Here is a 24,172-nt window from a genome sequence, read left to right as displayed (position 1 = left end):
TTCAAAATTGTTATTCCTACAAATACAAATCATCCCTAGAGTTCTGATTCTGTTTTGGGGACTGAGGACTATGAAAACTAATTTTCTGCTTAGCTTTGATGCACAATTATTTATTTTCAAACGTAAAAATAACATTAAATAATCCCCAACTGCAGAGACCGTTGAACACCAAAAAAATCAATAATCAAAACACAGAAGTAAATTATTGCCTGTAACAAAATGGCAAAGCCATTGTTTGCAAACCTCTTACTGAGTCCCAGGGTTTATTCTCCCTCTGCTTTGATGTAGCTCTCCTCTCTGCCTTCCTTCCATGTCCTTCTCCCTTAGATTTTAGATCTTGTAATTTCTACACTATATATAGTCCCACAGTCTGCCATCTCCCCCGATTCCTTCCCTGTTTACTCATTCCAGCCTTAGAATAATTTTAGGATCACTTGGTAGTTGAAAGTGACATACTGTTTCTTATTTTTACAATCTTACTTTTCCATTTCCTTCCATGTCTTGACGATCAGGCATGTGAGTGAGCTTCTAATTGGGACTATTCAATCAGCATGGCTTCCCCACCCCTCCCTAAGGTGGGCCTTAAAATGAACACTCACAGCCTTCTCCTATATTCTTTTAGGCCTGATCTCCATGGAAGAATTTCGTAGCATGTGGAAACTTTTCAAAAGTCACTACAGTGTTCGTATTGATGATTCCCAATTTGATGAGCTCGCTGAAAGGATGGACTCAAACAAAGATGGAAGCATTGACTTCAATGAGTTTTTAAAGGCTTTCTATGTAGTGCATAAATTTGATAAGTTGAGCAAATCAGATACCAAGCTTGCTTAACAAGAATTAGGGCTTGCTCCTTGTAAACAATTAGGCCCAAATCACTGACATAATCTTTGCTACGACCCTTAAAATTCATAGTAAGTAGTAGACAAAGTAGATCCCAATGCATGACACAAGCAGATGTATAGTGTGGGTATTGAAAGTCCCCAGTAAGCTGTTTATGGGTAAGACTAGGTTAAATATCAGCTGGTAGGATTTGACTCCAGTGGTGGGACCCATACTCAGATAGAAACTAGGTTTACCGTAGCATTGGTCTCTTGGATGCCACCTAGAAGTTTGGAAACATATTGAAAGGAACCCACAGAGCACCAGAGGAAAGTGCAACATCTGTGAGGGGCTGAGGGATGGGAGGAGGAATACCAAACTGTTAATGGAATAAAATATTTCCATCCTTAAGCTGTAATCTTCCTTGGAGATAGAATAAACCAGTGATTCTCAATTGGGGGGGAACCAACCTTCAGAGATGGGCGCCATATCAGAATCCTGGGGCCAGCTGTGGGAATGTATTGTTACAAAAAGCATATTTTTTTCTTATCTGTTGGAGATAGAAAGTAAATACATTCAGATTGAGCCCTACAATTAATATGGTCCGCTACCTTCATTGGTAAGATGGGGCCTTGGTTATGCATCCATTGTGCAATTTATTCTGCTATTCTGACTGCATATCAAACATATTAAGAGATTTCTGTTTCAAGGTGAGTATAGGTGTCATTTTTTCCCTAAGCTTGAGAACTTCAAGATCTATCAAGATGCCAGGTTAGATATTCTGCAACCTTGCCTGCTACACACTCCAGAAATAATGGATCAAACGTAACAAACAGCTTTTTAAAAATGCATAGCTGAGCTGGTAAGTAAGTAAAAGAAACCCCTGCCGCAGGAAAAAAGAGCATAATTAAAACCATAACAATGTTAACTTTGGACAGGTTAGACTTTAAAGCAAAGAACAATATCATTAGGAATAGAAAGGTCATTACTGAATGCTGAAAGGAATGATTCACTAGGAAGATATAGTAGTTATAAACTTACATGCATCTCTTAACTTAGAGCTTTAAAGTTGATAATGCAGAAATTGACAACTACTAGAAGAATTGATACAGGGAGATTTTTAATATACCTCTGTCAGTAATCATGTAAATTAAAAATTCGTGTATAGAAGATTGGACAACCCAATTAATCCACCTGATCATGTATCTATATGTAATACTCTGCAATCAGTTTTAGAGAGTACACATTATTTTCAAGCACATATGGAACATTTATAAAAATTGATCATGTTTTAGACCATAAAACATTTCAAATAGCAAGCAATCAGTATCGAAGATACTACATTCTCTGTTCGTGATGCATAATTTTCCTAGGGAAAAATATAATTTACTAAAGCTAATTTGACAATGAAAGGAGGGTCTAAAGAGACACGTAACCATTAAAGAATGTGTCGGTTTGGCTAGGCTGAACTACATTTCTCAGAATTCCCTTTCTTGTATGTTTCTGGTTAAGGTGGGCCACAGTGGAGATTCGTGACAGATTTGGAAGGCAAAGAGAAGCAGCAACCATTGTGTAGCTCCCACATGCTGTGTGGGTGAACTGCTGATTCACCTTGGTGTGAAGCGGCAGCTAGGCCTGCAATTGCTCCACGTTCCCCTGGCTTCCTGGGCCAGGTGTGTGTGTTTAGCGCCATGATGTGATTCCCGGGCCAGGCGTGTGTATTTAGCGCCATGATGGAGGACCCTGGCGTCTGCAGATTTGACCTCGCCGCCAAGGCCAGAGCCGATAAGAATGGACTCAGGCTTTAGTCTCTTCTCATGGGGTGCCAGCTTGTGCTTGTGGGTGTGAGCCTGCTCCTGATCTTCCCTGACTGCCTGCTCTGTGGACTCCGAGCTCCAGAATCAGGTATGGTGTCGGCAGCCTTACAGAGCCGGCTTAAAACCAGCTCCCTCATTTGCATAAACCACTTCTACTGTTTTTTTGTGTGTACACACACACATATGTATCTCCTACTGGTTTGGCCTCTAGTTGAACCCTAACTGATACAGAATTTGGTACTGAGAGTGGTTCCAGAAGAACAGAATCTTAAAAATGAGGGCTGTGAATGTGTACAGCCTGACACGCAGAGCTTCTGCCCTGTTTATCTCACCTGAAAATCCACTGATAATCCCGGAATAGTGGTTTTAAGAAATGTCCAATTTCTGGCAGTACTGGATGTGTCTTTTTGTTGCTTCTTGAATATCATTTGGTTATTTATCCTCCCGCATCATTCTGCAGCTCTCGTTTTCTCCCTTGGGCTTCTAATCTATGAAATGAATTATATCCTTTGTTGGGAATTTTAAAAATGTAGTTTGATTTTACTACAGATTGTCATTTAATGTTGTAAAATTTATGCCTGACACATGAACTGTGCTTAACCACACTTCAATTTTACTAAGTATGTGTGTATATATATATAGAGAGAGAGTTGTGAAATATCTTGTTTTTAATTTATATTCTTTATTACAAATGAGATTGAGCATCTTTTCATTAGTTTGTGGGTCTATTTTCTTCTAAGAAAATGTTTGTTGTTATCCTTAGCTCATTTTCCTAATAGCTATTTATCTTATTGATTTCTAGGAACTTTAAAACCCTTCTTGGTACTAATACTCTGTTCTTTATTTGGGAAGCAGATACGTTATCTCAGTTTGTGACTTGATTTTTCACTTTCTTTTGACATATATTTTCAAGCAGAAGTTTTAAATTTCAATTTATCCAGTTTGTCAGTTTTTTCCTTTATAATTTGTACTTTTTGCATCTTGTCTAAGAACAAAAGTATCCTTTCTAACTCTGGAAATATCATAAAGATACAGTTGCTCCTTATTATTTGCAGATTCCATATTAGCAAACTCACCTACTCGCTAAAATTTACTTGTAACCCAGGATGAGTATTTATGGTGCTTATTAATTATGTGCAAAGTAGTGCATATCTTGAGTTGCACGCGTTCCCAGCTGAGGTGGGACAGGGCAACGTTCTTCTTGTATCAGCTCTCATACTGTAAACAAGTGATCTTCTTGAGGTGTATTTAGTGCCATGTTTTTTGCATTTTTGTGCTTTCTGTTGGTGATCTTGCTGTTCGGAATAGCCTCAAATGTGGTGCTTAAGTGCTTTCAGGTGTTCCTAAGTGCACGAAGGCCGTGAGGTGCTTTAAGAAGAAAAAGTACATGTATTAGATAAGCTTTGCTTAGGCCTGGGTTACAGTGCTGCTAGCTGTGGGTTCAGTGTTAATGAATCAATGGTATATATTAAATGAGGTGTCTTTAAAGAGAAATACACATAAAACAACGTTATGTTATTGACTGGCTGACGGAAATGTTGTGACCATAGGCTCGCAAGGACCCAAACCCTGTATTTCCCTGAGGAGCAATGCTTCCGTATGCACTAATTCAGTGGTTGTAGTGATTATATAGAATGTAAGTACCACAAATAATGAGAATCGACTATATTCTCCAAAAGTTTTTAAAATTTGGCTTTTCAAGAGCATTTAGCTCTTTCATCCACTGGAAATGATTTTGGGGTATGATGTGGAAGCACCACTTATTCCTTCATTATTTCCCACTAATATGGAATGCCACCTCTGTCATACAGTAAACTCTGTTTCTAGGCTCTCTGTTATGCTCCATCGGTCCACCCTCTCACAAATACCTCATGTATTAAATACCATAGCTTACAGTGGTCTGATATCTGGTGTTATGAGTCCCTAACCTCCCCCACCTTTATTCTTCTTCAAAATCCCTCTGGTTCTTTAGTCCTCTGCACACATTTTAGGATCAGCTTGTTGATTCTGTGAAACCCCCTGTTGGATTTGGATAGGGACTACATTAAATTTATAGATTAATCTGGAAAGAATTGGCGTCTTTCCTATATTTAATCCTCCTATGCATTAGCATGGTGTGTTTTTTCCAATTACTTTAGTCTTTAATGATCTTTAATGAAGAATTTCTCAGTATCATTATTGTAATCTTTTTAAAAGATTTATTGCAAGATACATTATGAGGTTTTTGTTCTTTTTTTTTTCAGTTCTGTTCTTTTTTTTTTTATATAGGGTTTAGTTCTATTAGGATTTGATTGCTTCCTTTCTAGTCTTCAGTCATTTTATGTGTATTTCTTTTATAATCTCTTTCTGATTATCTCTCTGTATTTGGACTTCATGGGGGTATAATTGTATGTTTGTTGTATGTGAAGACTTGAACAAGTTGGATTGTTCACTCATGGCTTTGCCATTTTTTATTGTGAACTTATTATTCGCAAGGCTTGTATTTTTTTCTGTGAAAACCCCATGGTATTTGGGATGTGGGAGCATCTCTTCAGAGAAGTTTTTTGTTTGCTTCTGCTTTGTGTCTCAGGAGTATTACTGTTTGAGGAATAATTCTTCCATTACTTTTTAGTCTGGAATTCTGAACTATGTGGGTAGAGTAAAAGTAATGCGAATTGTGGTCTTGTGGTTTTGAATTCTCAGAGAGCTTTTCTATTTTTCTCACCCAAAGCCTGTGTCCTGTGGTCTCTCTTGTTTTTAAATCATTTCATAAATAGAATAGACCTTTGCGGGTCTTGGCTTTATACAAAGTTCTTAGTTCCAATTCCCTACCTTCCAAAGCTTAGTTTGCTACCCCTGTGTGGGAATTAACACCAAACCCCTATGTTCTGGAGACAAATACCCCCCATTAGCTCAAGCACTCACCCCTCTCCTTTTTCACTTCCCTCTTTTGTTTCTGGCACCTGGGGATTTGCTTTTATTATTGTGAGCCTAGCTGTACATTTAAGTGTAATTATGTTACATGTTACCCAGTACTTCTAGGTGATGATAAATAGAAGACTTTTCAGGTTGTCTGAGTCGTCCATATTGCTAGAAGCTGATAAATAGAATTTTTATATCCACTGCTATCTGTTAATAAGCTTGAGACTTCATATGTTTACCTGGACAGTGTTCATAACATGCCATGGTGCTTGAATTATGCAACATGTGTCATTTACTGCGTCTCAATTTTTAAACTTTGGTAGAACTTATTTCTAAATAATTTTCTTCTTTAATACTGAGGTCTTTTTTTTTTTACATAAATGGAATTGTATTATACATTTTTTTAAAAAAACAGGGGAACATTTTTTTCCTTTTACCTTTCTTCCCCCAACATAAGTATGACCCTGATCATCCCTTCTCCCTCACCTAGGGAAGCCATGTTAACTTACTATATGGCCTTCTATATTTTTATCTATACTAAATAAACCTATACAGAACTGTGTATGTCCTCATATATGCATATATTTACATACCCAGTAATACATAATCAAGGTGGTGATGTTGTTGTATGCTGTATAAATACAAGATTTTAGTATACATAATTCTCTGCATTCTGCTTTTCTCAACCAGCATTACTTTGTTGAAATCCCTATAAACTGTAATGCCTCTAATTCTTTTTCTTTTTTTGAATGCACAAGTCATGAGTGTACTGCTTGGTGAATTTCCACAATCAATACACCACATAACCAGCACCCAGATTAAGAAACAGAACATTACCAGTTTCCTAGAATCCCCCTCAGCCTCCTTCTATATATCACCCCCACCAGCCTTACCCAAGGGTTACCATCATCCTGACTTGTAACAGCATAGATTTTTTTTAAGCCTGTTTTTTAAAAAATTTTTATTTTTTATTGGAGTATAGTTGATTTACAATATTGTGTTAGTTTCAGGTGTACAGCAAAGTATTTTGGTTTATATATCTATACACACTATACACACATACACACGCTTTTTCAGATTCTTTTTCTTTATAGGTTATTACAAGATGTTGAATATGTTCCCTGTGCTATACAGTAGGTTCTACTCGTTTTATATAGTAGTGTGTATATGTTAATCTCAAACTCCTAATTTATCCCTCCATACCCCCTTTCCCCATTGGTAACCATAAGTTTGTTTTCTGTGTCTGTGAGTTTGTTTCTGTTTCATAAATAAGTTCATTTGTATCATTTTTTTAGCTTCCACATCTAAGTGATATATGATATTTGTCTTTCTCTGATTTACTTCACTTAGTATGATCATCTCTAGGTCTATCCATGTTGCTGCAAATGGCATTATTTCATTCTTTTTTATAGCTGAGTAATAATCCATTGTGTATGTAGTGTGTGCGTGTATCTCATTTTCTTTATCCAATCATCTGTTGATGGACACTTGGGTTGCTTCCATGTCTTGGCTATTGTAAATAGTGCTTTGAACACTGGGGTGCGTGTATCTTTTAGAATTACAGTTTCCTCTTTTCTGGATATATGCCCAGGAGTGGGATTGCTGGATCATATGGCAACTCTATTTTTAATTTTTTAAGGAACCTCCATAATGTTTTCCATAGTGGCTGCACCAGTTTACTTTCCCACCAACAGTGTAAGAGGGTTCCCTTTTCTTCACACTCTCTCCAGAATTTATTTGTAGACTTTTTGATGATGGCCATTCTGACTGGTATGAGATGATACCTCACTGTAGTTTTGATTTGCATTTCTCTAAAAATTCCTGTGCCTTTTGGCCATCTGTATGTCTTCCTTGAAGAGATATCTATTTAGGTTTTCTGATTTTTGATGGGGTTGTTTTTTCGATATTGAGCTGTATGAGCTGTTTGTATACTTTGAAAATTAAGCCCCTGTTGGTTGCATTGTTTGCAGATATTTTCTCCCATTCTGTAGGTTGTCTTTTCATTTTATTTATAGTTTTCTTTGCTGTGCAAAAGCTTATAAGTTTGATTAGGTTCCATTTGTTTATTTTTACCTCTATTTCTTTTGCCTTGGGAGACAGATCAAAGGAAATATTGTTACAATTTATGTCAGAATGTTTTGCCTATGTTCTCTTCTAGGACTTTTATGGTGTCATGTCATATATTTAAGTCTTTAAGCCATTTTGAGTTTTTTTTTGTATGTATGATGTGAGGGAGTGATCTAACTTCATTGATTTACATGCATTAAGCCTGTTTTATGCTTTTAAATGGAACCATTCAGTACATACTCTTTTTTATGACTTATGACATTTCATAATGTTGTTGTATGTAGTTGTAATTTGTTCATTCTGGTTACTGTATAATGTCCTATTGTGTGAGTATACCAGAATTTATTTATCCATTCCACTACTGACAGGCTTTGGGGTTATTAGGGACAGTGATGCCATAGAAAATTTTTGTTCATTAATTTATTCTTTTTAGTGGCTATTATAATTCAGTGTTATGAAGGTCCACCCTTTATTCAGCCATCCTGCTTTTAATAGGTGTTTAATTTGTTTCCAGCTCTTGACCACTAAGACAAAGCTGTAATAAATATTGAATGTATGTCTCTACATAGGGGTTCTAATCCATCCCAATGAGATAGACTGCCAGAAGTTGAATTGCTGGTTAGAATAGTAATTGTTTTTTTCAAATTAAAAGCTGTTGCTCTGTTGTCTTCCAAAAATCTTTGGCAATGCCATGAATGCCATGTCAATCAGCAATGTATGAAAAGTCTCTTTCCCTCATCTCTACTAGCATTAGGTGTTATAGTTCTATGTTTTATGAATCTGATGGGTATAAAATGATACAAGTATTTTAATTTATATTTCCTAACTACTAAAGAATTTGAGTGTCTTTTCGTATGTTTGAACTTGCTCTTCTGTGGATTGTGCCAACTGAAAATAAATGCACAACATGAGAGTTATGAGTTAAGTCTTACTTGGGGCAAAATGAGGACTATAGCCTGGAGACAGCCTCTCAGACAGCTCTGAGGAGCTGCTCCAAAGAGATAAGGGGGGAGATCAGTATGTGTGTATGTGTGTGTGTGTGTGTGTGTGTATGTATGTGTGTGTGTGTGTGTATATATATATATATATATATATATATATATATATATATATATATATATATAAAAGTTTGGTGAAGTGGGGTACACATAGTCAAGTATGCAATTTGGCAGAGACTTGCTGCTAGTCACAAGATGGTTACTGCTGGTCATGAGGAACAGATGTCTCTGTTAATGATTTGAATGCTTTTCTAGATATGAGAAGATGCAAGAAATTAGGCTCAGAAAAATTTCTCCTGAAAATATCTAACTAGATGAAAAATATCTGATTGCATTCTTGTAGAACCAGATGGCAAATGACAGTTTTTAGTTGGCAATTGTATATTCATGTCTTACTCATTTTTTCTTTTGGGCTATTTATCTTTTTCTTATATCAGTTTGTAAGATATTTTTGTATACTATAGAAATTAACCCTTTGTCATTTGTATTACAAATTGTATATTGTATATTGACTTTGTTCATGTTACTTTTGCCATACGAATGGTTTTGTATTTTAAATAGTAAATATATCCATCGTTGCCCTTATAACCTCTGGACTTGCAGAAGGCCTTTCTGATATCTCTACAATTCATTTTTTTTTAAATTGAAGTATAGTTGATTTACAATATTTTGTTAGTCTCAGGTGTTGTAGGAGTGATTCATTTATGTATATTTTTCACATTCTTTTCCATTATAGGTTATTTTAAGACTACAGTTTCCTGTGCTATATAGTTAAATCCTTGTTTTTTATCTATTTTATATGTGTTAAATGTGCACCTGTTAATCCTATCCTCTTTTTTAAATATTTTATTTATATGTTGTTTTATTATTTTTGGTGGGTCAGGGAGTAATTGGGTTTATTTATTTTTAGTGGAGGTACTGGGGATTGAACTCAGGACCTCGTGAATGCTAAGCATGCATTCTACCGGTTGAGCTATACCCTCGCCGCTCAGTCCCTCTAGATGACACATTTACTGTCTTGGATTTTCTTGCAAGACTTTAACTTTTTGCATGTAAGTCTTTACATCCAGGAGTTTAGGTTTATATATGTGGTTTATTTGTATATTCTTCCATATGGATACCCTGTTGTTCCAGCCTCATTTATTGAATAGTCTTTGCTTTTCCCACTGAGTTGAATGACTACACTTGTCATATACTAATTTCTCAAATATACTGGTATTTAATTCTAGATTTTCTAGATGTTTCCATTAACTTGTCTTTTTTATACTAATATTATATTGATTTAATTTTTGTAGCTTTTTAGAATTCCCTGATATCTGGTAAGGCAAGTCCCACTCCTCTGTTCTTTTCATAGTTTTCTCAGCTATTTTCAGGCACTTATTTCTTTCTATGAACTTTAAGATAATTTTGTACAATTCTAAGAAAAGCCTGGTTAAGGTTCTAATTGAATGCTGGATAGGGTGTGGAGAAAAGGGAACCCTCCTACACTTTTGGTGGGAATGTAGTGTGATGCAGCCATTATGGAAAACAGTATGGAGATTCCTTAAAAAACTAAAAATAGACTTGCCATTTCATCCAGCAATCTCACTCTTGGGAATATATTTGGAGGGAACTCTAAGTCAAAAAGATACATGCACCCCAATGTTCATAGCAGCACTATTTACAATAAACAACACATGGAAACAACCTAAATGTCCATCTACAGATGACTGGATAAAGAAGATATGTTACATATATACAATGGAATACTATTCAGCCATAAAAGAAGAATAAAATAATGCCATTTGCAGAAACATGGATGGACCTGGAGATTGTCTTTCTAAGTGAAGTAAGCCAGAAAGAGAAAGAAATATATCATATGGTATCACTTATATGTGGAATCTAAAAAAAAAGACAAATGAACTTATTTACAAAACAGAAACAGACTCACAGACATAGAAAAAAAACTTACAGTTATGGAGGGGAGAGGGTGTTGGACAGGATAAATTGGGAGTTCGAGATTTGCAGATACTAACTAATATGTATAAAATAGATAAACAAGTTTATACTGTATAGCACAGGGAACTATATTCAGTATCTTGTAGAAACTTATAATGAAAAAGAATATGAAAAGGAATATGTGTATGTATATGTATTACTGAAACATTATGCTATATACCAGAAATTGACACATTGTAAACTGAGTATACTTCAACAAAAAAAAAAAAACAGAAAAAAAATATTCTAATTGAAATTGAATTTGTATATTACATTTGGGAAATTTTACATGATATTAGGTATTCTTATCTTAGAACAATTGTAACTTTCCATTTATTCATAAACTGTTTTCTTTTAATAGGCTATAAGTTTCCTTTTATGGGTCTTATGTTTCTCATATTAAATTTATTCCTAAATATTGTATCATTTTTGCCACTACTATAAATGAAAAATTTATACCTATTTGCATTTCTAGGTACTTACTTCTAGAGACAAAAAAAAAAAAACTATTATTGAAATGTATCTGGTATCCAGCCTCCTTACCAAATATTTTTGAATAAATAAGTTTCTTAGTGTCTCTTGAGTTTTCAGGGTAGACAATTACAGTATCAATAAACAGCTAATTTATACATCTTTCAAGGTTAGCAGATATAGCAAACAAAAATACAGAATGCCCAGTTAAATATGATTTTCAGATAAACAAGAATTATTTAGGATAAGTATATCCAGAAATATGTATTGCATGGTACATACTTACCCCAAACATTATTCATTGTTTATTTGAAATTCAAACTTAACTGGGTGTTCTGTATTTTGTCTGGCAACCCTACTTGTTTCCCAATGATTAGCTGTTTTATTTTGTCTCCATGTTGCATTTGATGCTTCTAAGACAGTGGGTCTCACCCCAGGTTGAACAGTACCATCAACAGAAAGCTTTTTAAGCCAGCATTTAATTTTTATTTGGTTTTTGTTTGTTTGTTTGTTTTTTGGTGGGAGGGAGGTAATTAGGTTTATTTATTTTTAGAGAAGGTACTGGGGGTTGAACCCAGGACCTCCTGCATGCTAAGCATGAGCTCAACCACTTGAGCTATACCCTCCCCCAGCTTTTTAAAGAATTCTAGTGCCAGGCCACTATGCTCAGAGATTGAATTGGTATGTATTTTTGAAAAGCTTTCCAGATAATTCTAATGGACATCCAGGGTTGAGAACTACTACTACCCAAAAACAGAGTTAAATAATAATGGTGTTAGTGTTCATCCCTCTCTCCTTTTTGATCATAATTAAATACTTTTAGTGTTTTGGCATTTAAAATAAATTTTGTTGGTTTTTTTTATAAATGTCCTTGGTTTCTGTGTATTCCTATTTTCCTTGAAGTTTTTATTAGAAATGCCTGCTTTTAGTATCAATATGCTTATATTTTCTTTCTGTTTATTGATATGAAGAGTCATATTGCTAAGTTTCTTCATATTGAAGCCCTTTCTAATTCTTTTATTTCATATTGGAGTCTATTTGGTGGTATGTTATTTAGAATTTGCATCTATATTTATAAATGAAATTGAGGTTGAGAATTTGTTATTGTTGTTAAAATTAACTTCATTTGACTTTGGTATTTGTTATGCTGGCTTCATAAAATGAACTGGGAAAGTTTATGTCTTCTTTTCCCTACTGCCTAAAATAATTAAACCCTTGTTACTCAAAGTGGGGTCCATGAACCAACAGCAACCTTACTTGGGAGCTGGTTAGAAAAGCAGAGTCTCGGGCCCACCCCAGACCTATTGGATCCCAATCTGCATTTTGACAAGAGCCCAACATCACTTGTGTACACATTCAGTTTGAGAGAAGCAGGTACAAAGAACATCTAACTCATTTGTCCATGAAAGGTTAGATGAAACTCAGCTGTGGGCCTGTGTGGGCCTGTGTGTTCCTGGTGCCTTTTTCATGGTGGACGGCCGCTCTCCTTTCCAAACTCTTCTGTGGTAATTGATCTTGTTAAGTTGGTTTACTTTGGTGGCTTCAATTTTGCAAAGAAATCATCCATTTCCTTTACATTGTTCAAATTTACTTGTTACTGTTTCTTGTGATTCTTTAAATTTCTACTAAATCTGTGGTTTTGTCACCTTTTTTATTCCTCCTCTTCTGAACTGCTGCTGCTTCCTTTTCCCCCTGATGTGCCTTGCAAGAGGGCTTGTAGGACCCTATTGTTTGTCTTTTATAAGTACCAGCTTTTGCATTAATTTTTCCATTGAGCTAGTTTGGGGGAGAGGTATTTGTTCACTATTTCACTCTTTACCTGTACTGAGTTTCTCTTCTGATTTCCGTTGTTTCTATTATTTTGCTATTCTTTTTCTGATTTCTTAAGATTGGTATAGATCCTTCATTTTTAGACTTTTTTTTTTTAATAATGACATTTAAGGCTATAGATTTTCCTTTAAACTCTGCTTCCACTGTATTCTCTAAGTTTTAGTATGAAATGTCCTCTTCTTCATTAATTTCTAGGCAGTAATTTCCCTTTTAATTTCCTCTGTAAGGGTTTCTTGTGGAATGTTTCTTACTTTCCATATTTAAAATACTTCATATTTTATTTTAGTTTTTAGTGGGGGGGAGATAATTAGTTTACTTATTTTATTTTTAGAGGAGGTACTAGGGATTGAACCCGGGACCTTGTGTATGATAAGCATGTGCTCTACCACTTAAGCTATACCCTCCCCCAAATAGTTCATATTTTAAAATGTCACTTTCATTAATCCTTAAAGATTTAATAAGATTTTCTTTGTAGCCATGTATCTGACCTATTTCTGTAAATATTTCATGTACATACAAACAAAATATATATTTTCCATTTGAGGAATGCCATTCTGTTTGTTATCCCCACATCATTAGTTCTATCAATCACTTCATCTGTGCTCCTACTAACTTTTTGCTTATTAGTTGTGAATAGTTCTGAAAGAGGTGAATTGAAGCATCCCTCTAACACTGCGTTTTTATTATATTCTATTTGCATTTCTCTAGTTTGTTTTTTTGCCTTATGATTTGGGCATCTATGTTATTTTAATACACATAGGTTTATAAATATCATGTGTTCTTAATTATATATTTTAATTATACGCAGTGTCCTTCTTGATCCTGTTCAGTGTTTGAGCCTTAATTCTCTCCATACCTCTGCTATTTCTGCTTTCTCCTTGTTGGCATTTTTCTAATTAGGCTTATTTATTTTTAGAGGAGGTACTGGGGATTGAACCCAGGACCTCATGCACGCTAAGCATGCACTCTACCACTTGAGGTATACCCTCCCTGCTCTTTTTTTTTATTGAAATATAGTTGATTTACAATGTTGTGTTAGTTTCTGATGTACAGCATAGGAATTCAGTTATATATATATTCTTTTTCATTATAGGTTATTACAGTCTACTGAACATAGTTCCCTGTGCTATACAGTAGGTCTGATATCTTTTTGGTGTTTTATTTTCAGTCTTTGTCACTTTATGTGTTTTTCATAAGCAGAATATACCTAAATTTTTATTTATTTTTATTTTTTTAGCTGACAGTAATAATTTATAATTTTATTTCTAACAATATTGTTTATAATATTAATTGATTTTTTAAATTGAAGTATAGTTGATTTACAATGTTGTGTTAGTCTCTGGTGTATAGCATGGTAATTTAGTTATACACACACATACATGTATTCTTTTTCATTATAGGTTATTACAGGATATTGAATAAAGTTCCATGTGCTATATATAGTAGGACTTTATTGTTTATCTATATGATACATAGTAGTTAGTATCTTCAAATCCCAAATTCCCAATTTATCCCTCCCCCCCTTTCCCACTGGTAACCATAAGTTTGTTTTCTATGTCTGTGAGTCTATTTATATTTTGTAAATAAGATCATCTATGCCTTTTTTTTTAGATTCCACATGTAAGTGATATCATATAGTATTTTTCTTTATCTTTCTGGCTTACTTCATGTAGTCTGATAATCTCTAGGTCCATCCATGCTGCTGCAAATGTCATGATTTTATTCTTTTTTATGGCTGAGTAGTAGTCCATTGTGTATGTATATATACACACACACACAAACACACACACACCGTATCTTCTTTATCCAATTATCTGTCAGTGGACATTTAGGTTACTTCCATGTTTTGGTTATTGTATATAGTGCTGCTGTGAACATTGGGGTGCATGTATCTTATCGAATTAGAGTTTCCTCTGGTTATATGCCCAGGAGTGGGTTTGCTGGATCATATGTCAACTCTATTTTTAATTTTTTAAGGAACCTCCATACTGTTTTCCATAGTGGCTGCACCAGTTTACTTTCCCACCAGCAATGTAGGAGGGTTCCCTTTTTTCCACACTCTCTCCAACATTCATCTTTTGGGGACTTTTTAATGATGGCCATTCTGACTGGTGTGAGGTGATACCTCATTGTAGTTTTGATTTGCATTCCTCTGATAATTAGCGACATTGAACATCTTTTCATGTGCCTTTTGGCTGTCTGCATGTCTTCTTTGGAGAAATGTCTGTTTAGGTCTTCTGCCCATTTCTTGTTTGTTACTGAGTTGTATGAGCTATTTGTATATTCTGGAAATTAAGCCCCTGTCAGTCGCATCGTTTGCAAAGATATTCTCCCATTCTGTAGGTTTTTTCATTTTGTTTATAGTTTCCTTTGCTGTGCAAAAACTTATAAGTTTGATTAGGTCCCATTTTGTTATTTTTGATTTTATTTCTGTTGCCTTGGTAGACTGACCTATACCAGAGAATGTTTTGCCCATGTTCTTTTCCAGGAGTTTTATGGTGACATGTCATATATGTAAGTCTTTATGTCATTTTGAGTTTATTTTTGTGTATGGTGTGAGGGGGTGTTCTAACTTCATTGATTTACATGCAGCTGTCCAGTTTTCCCAGCACCACTTGCTGAGGAGACTGTCTTTTCTCTATTGTATATTCTTGCCCCCTTTGTCAAAGATCAATTGACTGTAGGTGTGTGGGTTTATTTCTGGGCCCTCTATTTTGTTCCATTAATCCATATGTCTGTTTTTATGCCAATACCATGCTGTTTCAATTACTGTAGCTCTGTAGTATTGTCTGAAGTTTGGGAGGGTTAGGCCTCCAGCTTCATTCTTTTTCTTCAGTATTGCTTTGGCAATTCTGGGTCTTTTGTGATTCGGTAAAATTTTAGGATTATTTGTTCTAGTTTTGTAAAGAATATCCTGGATAACTTGATTGGGATCACATTAAATCTGTAGATTGCTTTGGGTAGTATGACCATTTTAACAATATTAATTTTTCAGTCCAAGAGCATGGGATATCTTTTCATTTCTGTAAATCATCTTTAATTTCCTTAATCAGTGTTTTATAGTTTTCCGTGTATAAGTCTTTTACCTTGTTGGTAATGCGATTTTAAAAGGGATTTTTTTCTTTACTTTTCTTTTCTGATGTTTTATTGTTAGTGTGAAGAAATGCAAGATTTATCTATATTAATCTTGTATCCTGCTACCTTGCTGAATTTATCAGCTCTAGTAGTTTTTGTGTGCAGTCTTTAGGGTTTTCTATATATAGTATCATGTCATCTGCATATAGTGACAGTTTTACCTTTTCCTTTCCAATTTGGATCCCTTTTATTTATTTTTCTTGTCTGATTGCTAGCAGGTTAGGACTTCAATACCATGATGAATAGAAGTGGTGAGAGTGGGCATCCTTGTTTTGTTACAGGTTTTAGTGGGAAGGCTTTCAGCTTTTCAACATTGAGTATTATGTTGGCTGTGAGTTTATCATAAACAGCTTTTATTATGTTGAGATATGTTCCCTCTATGCCCACTTTGGTTAAGGTTTTTTTTTTTTTTATCATAAATGGGTGTTGAATTTTATCAAATTGCTTTTTTCTGCATCTATTGAGATGATCATGTGGTTTTTGTCCTTTCTTTTGTTGATGTAGTGTATCATATTGATTGATTTGTGTATGTTGAACCGTCCTGTGTCCCTTGAATGAATCCAACTTGTTGTTGTATGATGTTTTAAATGTGTTTTTGGATTTGGTTTGTTAATATTTTGTTGAGAATTTTTGCATCTATATTCATCAAAGATCTTGGCCTGAAATTTTCTTTTTTGGTAGTATCTTTGTCTGGTTTTGTTTTTGTTTTGTTTTGTTTTTCTATATATATATATATACTTTTTTATTGAGTTATAGTCATTTTACAATGTTGTGTCAAATTCCAGTGTAGAGCACAATTTTTCAGTTATAAATGAACGTACATACATTCATTGTCACATTCTCTTTCGCTGTGATCCACCACAAAATCCTGTATATACTTCCCTGTGCTACACTGTACAATCTTGTTTATCTGTTCTGTATTTGTCTGGTTTTGATATCAGGGTGATAGTGGCTTCATAGAATGAGTCTGAGAGTGTTCCCTCCTCTTCAGTCTTTAGGAAGAGTTTGAGAAGGCTTGGTGTAAGTTCTTCTTTGTATGTTTGGTAGAATTCCCCAGTGAAGCCATCCGGTCCTGGACTTTTGTTTGCAGGGAGTTTTGTTTGTTTGTTTTTTTAATTACAGATTCTATTTCACTTCTAGTGATCAATCTCTTCAAATTATCTATTTCTTCTTGATTCAGTTTTGGTAGACTATATGTTTCTAGAAACTTGTCCATTTCTTCTAGGTTGTCCAATTAGTTGGCATATAATTGTTTGTAGTATTCTCTTACGGTTTTTTGTATTTCTGTGGTATTAGTTGTAAGTTATGTCTTTCATTTCTTATTTTATTTGAGTCCTCTTTTTTCTTCTTGGTGAGCCTGGCTGGAAGTTTGTTAATTTTTATTTACTCCTTCAAAAAAACAGCTCTTGGTTTTATTGATTTTTCTATTGTTTTTTTTTTTTTAATCTCTATTTTATTTATTTCCTCCCTGATCTTTATTATTCCTTTCCTTCTGACTTTAGGTTTTGTTTGTTCTTCTTTTTCTAATTCTTTTAGGTGGTAGGTTAGGTTGTTTATTTGAGCTTTTCCTTGCTTTTTGAGGAAGGTCTGTATTGTCATGTACTTCTCTCTTAGGACTGCTTTTACTGCATCCCACAAATTCTGCGTGTTTTTCATTGTCATTTGTCTCAAGGTATTTTAAAATTTCTTCTTTGATTTCATCATTGACCCATTGATCTTTTTAGTAGCATGTTGTTTAGTCTCCATACAATCAATGTTTTTCTCATTTCTCTTTCTGTGGTTGACTTCTAGTTTCATGCCATTGTGCTCAGAAATGATTCTTGAAATAATTTCTGTCCTCTTAAACGTGTTGAGGTTTATTGTGTCCAAGTATGTGGTCTATCCTAAAGAATGTTCCATGTCCACTTGAAAAGAATGTATATTCTGGGTTTTTTGAGATGTAATATCCTGAAAATATCAATTAAGTCTGTTTTATTGTATGATTTAGGACCTCTGTTGCCTTACTGATTTTCTTCCTGGAAGACCTGTCCAGTGATGTTAGTGGGATGTTAAAATCTCCTACTATTATTGTATTCCCATCAATTTCTCCCTTTATGTCTGTTAGTATTTGTTTTAATGCATTTAGTTGCTCCTGTATTGGGTGCCTGTATGTTAACAAGTATAATTTCCTCTTCTTGTATTGATCCTTTTATCATTCTATAGTATCCTTCTTTATGGTCTTTATTTTAAAGTATGTTTTGTCTGATATGAGTTTTGCTACCCCTGCTTTCTTGTTATTTCTGTTAGCATGAAATACCTTTTTCTGTCTCCTCACGTTCATCTATGTGTGTCCTTTGCTCTAAAGTGAGTCTCTTGTAGGTAGTATACTGTAGGCTCTTGTTTTATTATCTAGTCTGCCCCTCTGGGTCTTTTGATTGGAGCATTTAATCCATTGACATTTAAGGTAATTATTGATAGATATGTATGTATTGCCATTTTAAACCAGTTGTTTTCCAGTTGATTTTATACTTCTTCTATGTTCTTTCCTTTTGTGGTTTGATTATTTTCTTTTACATTATGCTTGAGTTCTTTTCTTTTTGGTTTTTGTGACTATTATATGTTTTTGATTTGTGGTTACCCTGTTTTTCAAGTATATTAACCCCTTACTATGTCTACTTACTTTATACTGATACTCATATAGGCTCAAACACATTCTAAAAAAAGAAAAATCTACATTGTCTTACTCCCTTCCCTCACATTTTATGATTTTGATGTCCTCTTTTACATCTTCATGTTGATTCTTTGTCTGTTCATTATAGTTATCACATTTCCAATTGTGATTTCCTTTTTTTCTATAGATTCGTGCTTCTCCTCTACTTAGAGAAGAACTTTCAATGTGTCTTTTAGGATAGTTTTAGTATTGCTGCATTCTTTTAGTTTTTGCTTGTCTGAGAAATTCTTTATCTCTCCTTCTATTCTAAATGATAGTCTTGCTGGGTAGAGTATTTGAGGTTGCAGGGTTTTTTTTCTTCCAAGAATTTGAGTATATCTTGCCATCCCCTTCTGGCCTGCCGTGTTTCTGTAGAAAAATAAGTCTTATGGAGATTCCCTTGTAACTAACCCAAACTCTTTGTTTTTCTCTTGTTGCCTTTAAAATCTTTTTGTCTTTAACTTTTGCCATTTTAATTATAATATGTCTTAGTGTAGATCTGTTTGGGTTCATGTTATTTGGGGCTCTCTGTGCTTCCTGTACCTGGATATCTGTTTCCTTCTTTAGGTTTGGGAAGTTTTCAACCATAATTTCTTCAAATATGTTTTCAATCCTCTTTTCTCTTTTTTCCTCCTTCTGGGACCCCTATTATGAATAGATTGGCATACTTTATATTATCCCATAGGGCTCTTATATTGCTTTCATTTTTTTTTTCATTTGTTTTCCTATCTGCTGTTCTGATTCAGTGATTTCTATTTATTATTATTTATTATCACTTACTTGTTCTTCTGAATTATTTAGTCTGCTATTGATTGCTTTTAGCTTTGCTTTCGTCTTAGCAGTCAAGTTGTCTGATTTTAAGTGGCTCCTCTTTCTAGTTTCTAGTTTCTTTTTACAGTCATCTGCATTTTTATTGACAGCCTTTCTTAATTCCTGCAGTATTTTTATTATCTTCTTTTTGAACTTGAGCTCTGGTAGACTGGAGAGGTCTATTTCATTTTTATTCTTTCAGGGAATTTCTCTTATTCTTTTAATTGGGAGTGGTTCCTCTGCTTCTTCATTTTACTTACATTTTTCTAACTCTATGAATTTAGGAGTAACAGTTATTTACTGTGGTTTTGAAAGGACTGTTTTTATGTGGGAGCGTTCCTATGTCCTGTGTGCATCTAATGCTTTTTTTGCAAGGGCTGTTTCTAGTATGAATGGCTGCCATGTTTTTCCTCCGTGTGTGCTGGCTGTTAAACCCTGATGGGGATGTGATTGGTGTTGTGGTGACCAGAGCCTGCACTGAATGTTGAACAGGGCCTGCTCTTTGCTCTATGGTTGTCACAGCCCTGTTGCAGGCTGTGTCTGCTCCACAGTTGTTGGAGTAAAAGCCCTCAGATCCATTTCTGAGCTGCTATGTGAAGTAGGTGGGACTGGAGGGCTTCTCCTGGAAGAGGGGCTGCTGAATATTCTTCTACAGGAGATGTCCACTGGGGAGTGTACTCTGTGGTGTGGAGTCACCTGTCACCTGTTATGCAGGCTGACAAAGTACACTGTGGCTGGCACTGTCCTCAGCCATGCCTCAGCCGTAGGAATGCAGGCAGTCTGCCCTGGTGCCCCTCAGGCTCTGCTCGTAAAGCCACCAGGGCAGACTGTTGAAGTCAGGCACCTAGACCTATATATTCCGACACCTGAATCTGCCATGAGCTACAGGGTCAGCCCAGACCCCAGCCCTGCTTCTGCGTGCACGCACCCACTGTTACCACTGGGCCTGCCCCAGCCACGTGCCAGCTCTCCACTCGGACTTCCTGCAGGCTTCAAGCCCACAAAGGCACTGGGGGTGCAAACCCACCAGAACTACCTGGGACATGGCTCAGACCTCAGCCTCCACCTCTGAAGTCACACAGTCCCTGGGAATGGGCTCAGACCTCAGCCCTGCCTCCACCTGGGGGCAACCAGCCAGCAACTCTGCCCTCCCAGGGCTCCCCAATGTGGAGCCGCACCAAGAGCGAGCGGAGGGGGAGACTGCTGTGCCGACGTCCCACCCCTCCCTACTCACGTGCCAACAATGAGCCTCAGTGGTGGACCTGGGCTCCCCTGCACACTACTCCCAGCCTTAGCCCATACTCCACTCCAGACCCCCCAGGCAGTTTCCACGCTGCCAACCCCTGTCTTCTCCCTGGATCTGTCCTTTGAAGTCCAAGCCTCAGTGCCCAGCCCCGCACACACCAGCAGACTTACGTCTTGGGCTGGGGAGCACAGCTAGGTGTCTCGGATCCTCTGTGCCGGTTTCTGTCCAGTCGGCCTGCCTCCACATGGCTGCTATGATCTCCTCCGAGCCTCTTCTGAAGCTCCCTTTCTGTCCCAGCTGGTCTCCCCACTGGTGAAGGGGCTCCCCAGGTTGATGGAACTTTTCCTCTTTCACTGCTCCTTCCCCAGGGCGCAGGTCCTGTCCAGATTCTCTCCATGGAGATTCCTCCTGTAGCCCTGCCAGCATAGGATCTTCTGCCAGAGTTCAGTAGGTATTCTGCGAAAATTGTTCCACATGCAGATGTATTTTTGATGTGTTTGTGGGAGGAGGTGAGCTCCACATCCTTCTATTCTACCATCTTGAAGCCTCTCTCTAGATTTTTATTTTTAACTCTACAGTCTTTGTGTTTTATTGGGTAAATTCAGTTTAATCAACTTTGATGAACTGAGAGAAGCAGTTTTACTTTTCTCATCTTACCCTGTGTTTATTTGTTAAATTGTTGTTTTATTCTGTGGCTTTTTTTTTTCCTAGTTTAAGTTGCCATTCATTCTACTTTCCCCCTTATTAATATCTACTATGGATAAGTAGACTTTTAATGGAACTTATGATGTATAGGTTTTGTTTTATTTTTAAGTCTTTCACAGAATTTTAGGTGACAAAGTAGCAGAGATGAATTCAGGGAATTGAAAATTAGACTGATGTCCTTTTAACTCTAGTCCGAGTAGTCTTTCCATAATACCAGGGATTTAGAGCAAAGCCTAGAATTTGTAACTGAATAAACATGGTTCATGCTCAGATCAGCTTAGAGTCAGGGTTTGTCACTCTCTTGGGGCACATCAGTGAGGGTCTGTAATGAGTCAGAACTGAGCATGGCATATGGGAAGGTGGCTCCTCAGTGTCACGTGGCTCCACGGGCCTGATACGGTTCTCCAGGAGGACCCTTAGGAAGGCCTTGGATTTCCTGCCCTTCTAGAATGTGTCCTTAACACTAGAGAGGCCCATCCTTAGACTCTGAGTGTTTATAGCAGGGGCAGAGCTTTGAGCTCTGTGTCTAGAGGTCTAGAAAGGTGGCATTCTGGGGGCCCCTATGGCTTTTGGGGCTGTCACCAAAGGAGGAGGGCCCCAAATCATCAGAGTAGGTAGTCTCAGCCTCGGGCATAGGCTCAAGGCCCTGTTCCCAGCATCAGCTATTAGGTTGCTTCATCTCTTGCACTGCTGCCTCCTTGGGTCCTTGCCTAACCTTTATCCTAGGGGGGCTTAAACTGCCATGGTGGGATCAGAGTCTCTGGACCTCTTGGGAGGACAGTCAACTTATTGGGAGTCCATGAAATGGTGTCATTTTATAAGCCTTCCAGAGACTGTTTATGGAGCTCCGATAAGTCATCTTGGGCCAGTAAAAATGTCACATTTCTTTGCTTTTGGCAGGAATCCCAGCTCCTCAGTTTGGGAACACTGCTTATCCATTGCTGCACAGAAACTTCATTTGGCCATTATGTTGGCCTCCAATTAATAAATTACAGGAGAACAAATTAATTTACTTATTACTTGCAGCATGGGGGAGAAAATCTTTCAAAGCCCAGAGGACATGGGTGATAATAAAAAGATCCTTATTGGAAAAAGTTGGGGATCCCTGAGCCCTGAGGACACTTAAATGTTGGGTCTGAGTATATGAAGTAGCTCTTCATTCAACAGCTCCCAGGGGATCCGCAGTCAGAGCAGGGCACCCCCAACCCTGCCACCCTGCTAGCCTCCTGGGAATGAGGATCTGAACGACATGATGGTGTTGGAACTTGCCTTGGCCTGAATGTGCACTGAGTGATGAGGGTCGTTTGTGTCGTAGTCATGGGGACTCTGCCTACACAGCCTGGTGTGGCTCAAAGTGGCAGACAGTCTCTCTTCGCCTGGCTGCACTGCAGGTCTCCTAACGTGGAAAACCTGCTTCCCTCTCCAAGAATGTCAGTGCAGCAGGACCCCCAAGGGAACACAGAGAAGAGCACTGGATGGGGAGTCAGAAATGGCTGCTGGCACTTGTTTTCTAATGTGCGTGAGACGCATTACCTCACCTGCAACAAAAATGAGTGGACAGGATGCAGCTCCCACAGCCTGGGAATCCTGCCTCTGCTGGCTCTCCTGCCTGTGGCTGTCTGTAAAGCGAGTGTGGCCGTGCTCTCTCAGTGCCCGGCGATGCCACGAGAGGTCTGATGGTGGTGGTGCTGACTATGACGGTGATGAAAGTTCACACATTATAGCATTTCCTCTGAGCCAAGGGCTGTGCTAAGTACTTCATGCATATTAATTCATTGATCTTTGCAACCACACTAGAGGTAAATATTATTATCATCACTCCTATTTCATGAGCGCAGAGAGATGAAGCCAGTTGCCCAAGATCGTGCAGCTGGTAAATGGTGGCGAGGGCTTTGAGCCCGCCCGTAGGCCAGGGATCTGCGTGTGGTCACTGGATGCGCTATCTGGTACCTGCTCTGAAAGCTGACCAAAGACTGCACAAGGAGTTAGAAACTTCATTTTAACCTGGAATTTCAACCTCAGCCTCTCACCAGATTTTATTTTAAAAAAATTTTTGAGAAGCTAGCGATAGTCAAAATGGCCAGATTCCCCTCCTTTTCTTTCCTGGTGGCCCGGGAGCATCCACCCCAGCGATGGTAAGCTGATTGCCTTGGTTCTGGCCAGGCCCCACTCCTGCTCTCCTTCCTGGTTGCCTCATTGGACCCTTAGCCACGCGCAGACTTGAGGCTTTCCAGCAAAGAGGGAGAAGCGATGTGGGGAAGGGGCCGGGAAGAGGACCAAGGGAGCCAAAGTATAAAGACCCCAAATAAAGCTAATAGACATGGGAACTCTGGGGCTGTGTGATTCAGTTCACCATCATGACTCATGCTCTGCTAAGGTTTCCGTGAACAATATGTTCGCAGTCTAGTTTAATTATAGCCTCACTTCCCTGCTGCATCGGTGAGCCTCCGGAGCGCACCCCATACCTCACTACCCTGGCACCCCACGAGCTGATACGCCTCCCCCTGGGGAGTGGGAGAGGGCGCTGGAGATGGTGCGCGTCAGGTGCCACTTGTCGCCTCACAGGCAGTGAGCAGCTCATGAGGGGACTTCAGCAGGGAGGGCGCCTACTCTGACAAGCCCACGAAGCTTTGCAGTCGGACTCCAGCCCACCTGGATGTTTGCATCTCGGGCTTCCCCTTCATGCAGAGGCTGGAGCTGAGATTCA

At 37.5% G+C, this 24,172-nt stretch overlaps 1 protein-coding gene across 10 annotated transcripts in view; it reads left to right on the top strand.

The window, feature by feature from the left end:
• Positions 1 to 1,413, top strand: part of PPEF1 (protein phosphatase with EF-hand domain 1) — a 124,973-nt gene extending 123,560 nt beyond the window's left edge. For all 10 annotated transcript variants that reach the window (XM_032475730.1, XM_032475729.1, XM_032475727.1 and 7 more), the window contains one exon: positions 623 to 1,413. In XM_032475730.1, the coding sequence (XP_032331621.1) occupies positions 623 to 831 (209 nt within the window). In that variant the 3' untranslated portion in view covers positions 832 to 1,413. The remainder of the gene's footprint in view (positions 1 to 622) is intronic.
• Positions 1,414 to 24,172: the final 22,759 nt, after the last annotated feature.

The sequence above is a fragment of the Camelus ferus genome, chromosome X (assembly GCF_009834535.1).
Source record: "Camelus ferus isolate YT-003-E chromosome X, BCGSAC_Cfer_1.0, whole genome shotgun sequence".
Lineage (NCBI taxonomy): Eukaryota > Metazoa > Chordata > Mammalia > Artiodactyla > Camelidae > Camelus > Camelus ferus.
Note: the sequence above shows the minus strand (reverse complement) of the source record. Positions and strands in the feature narration are given on the sequence as shown.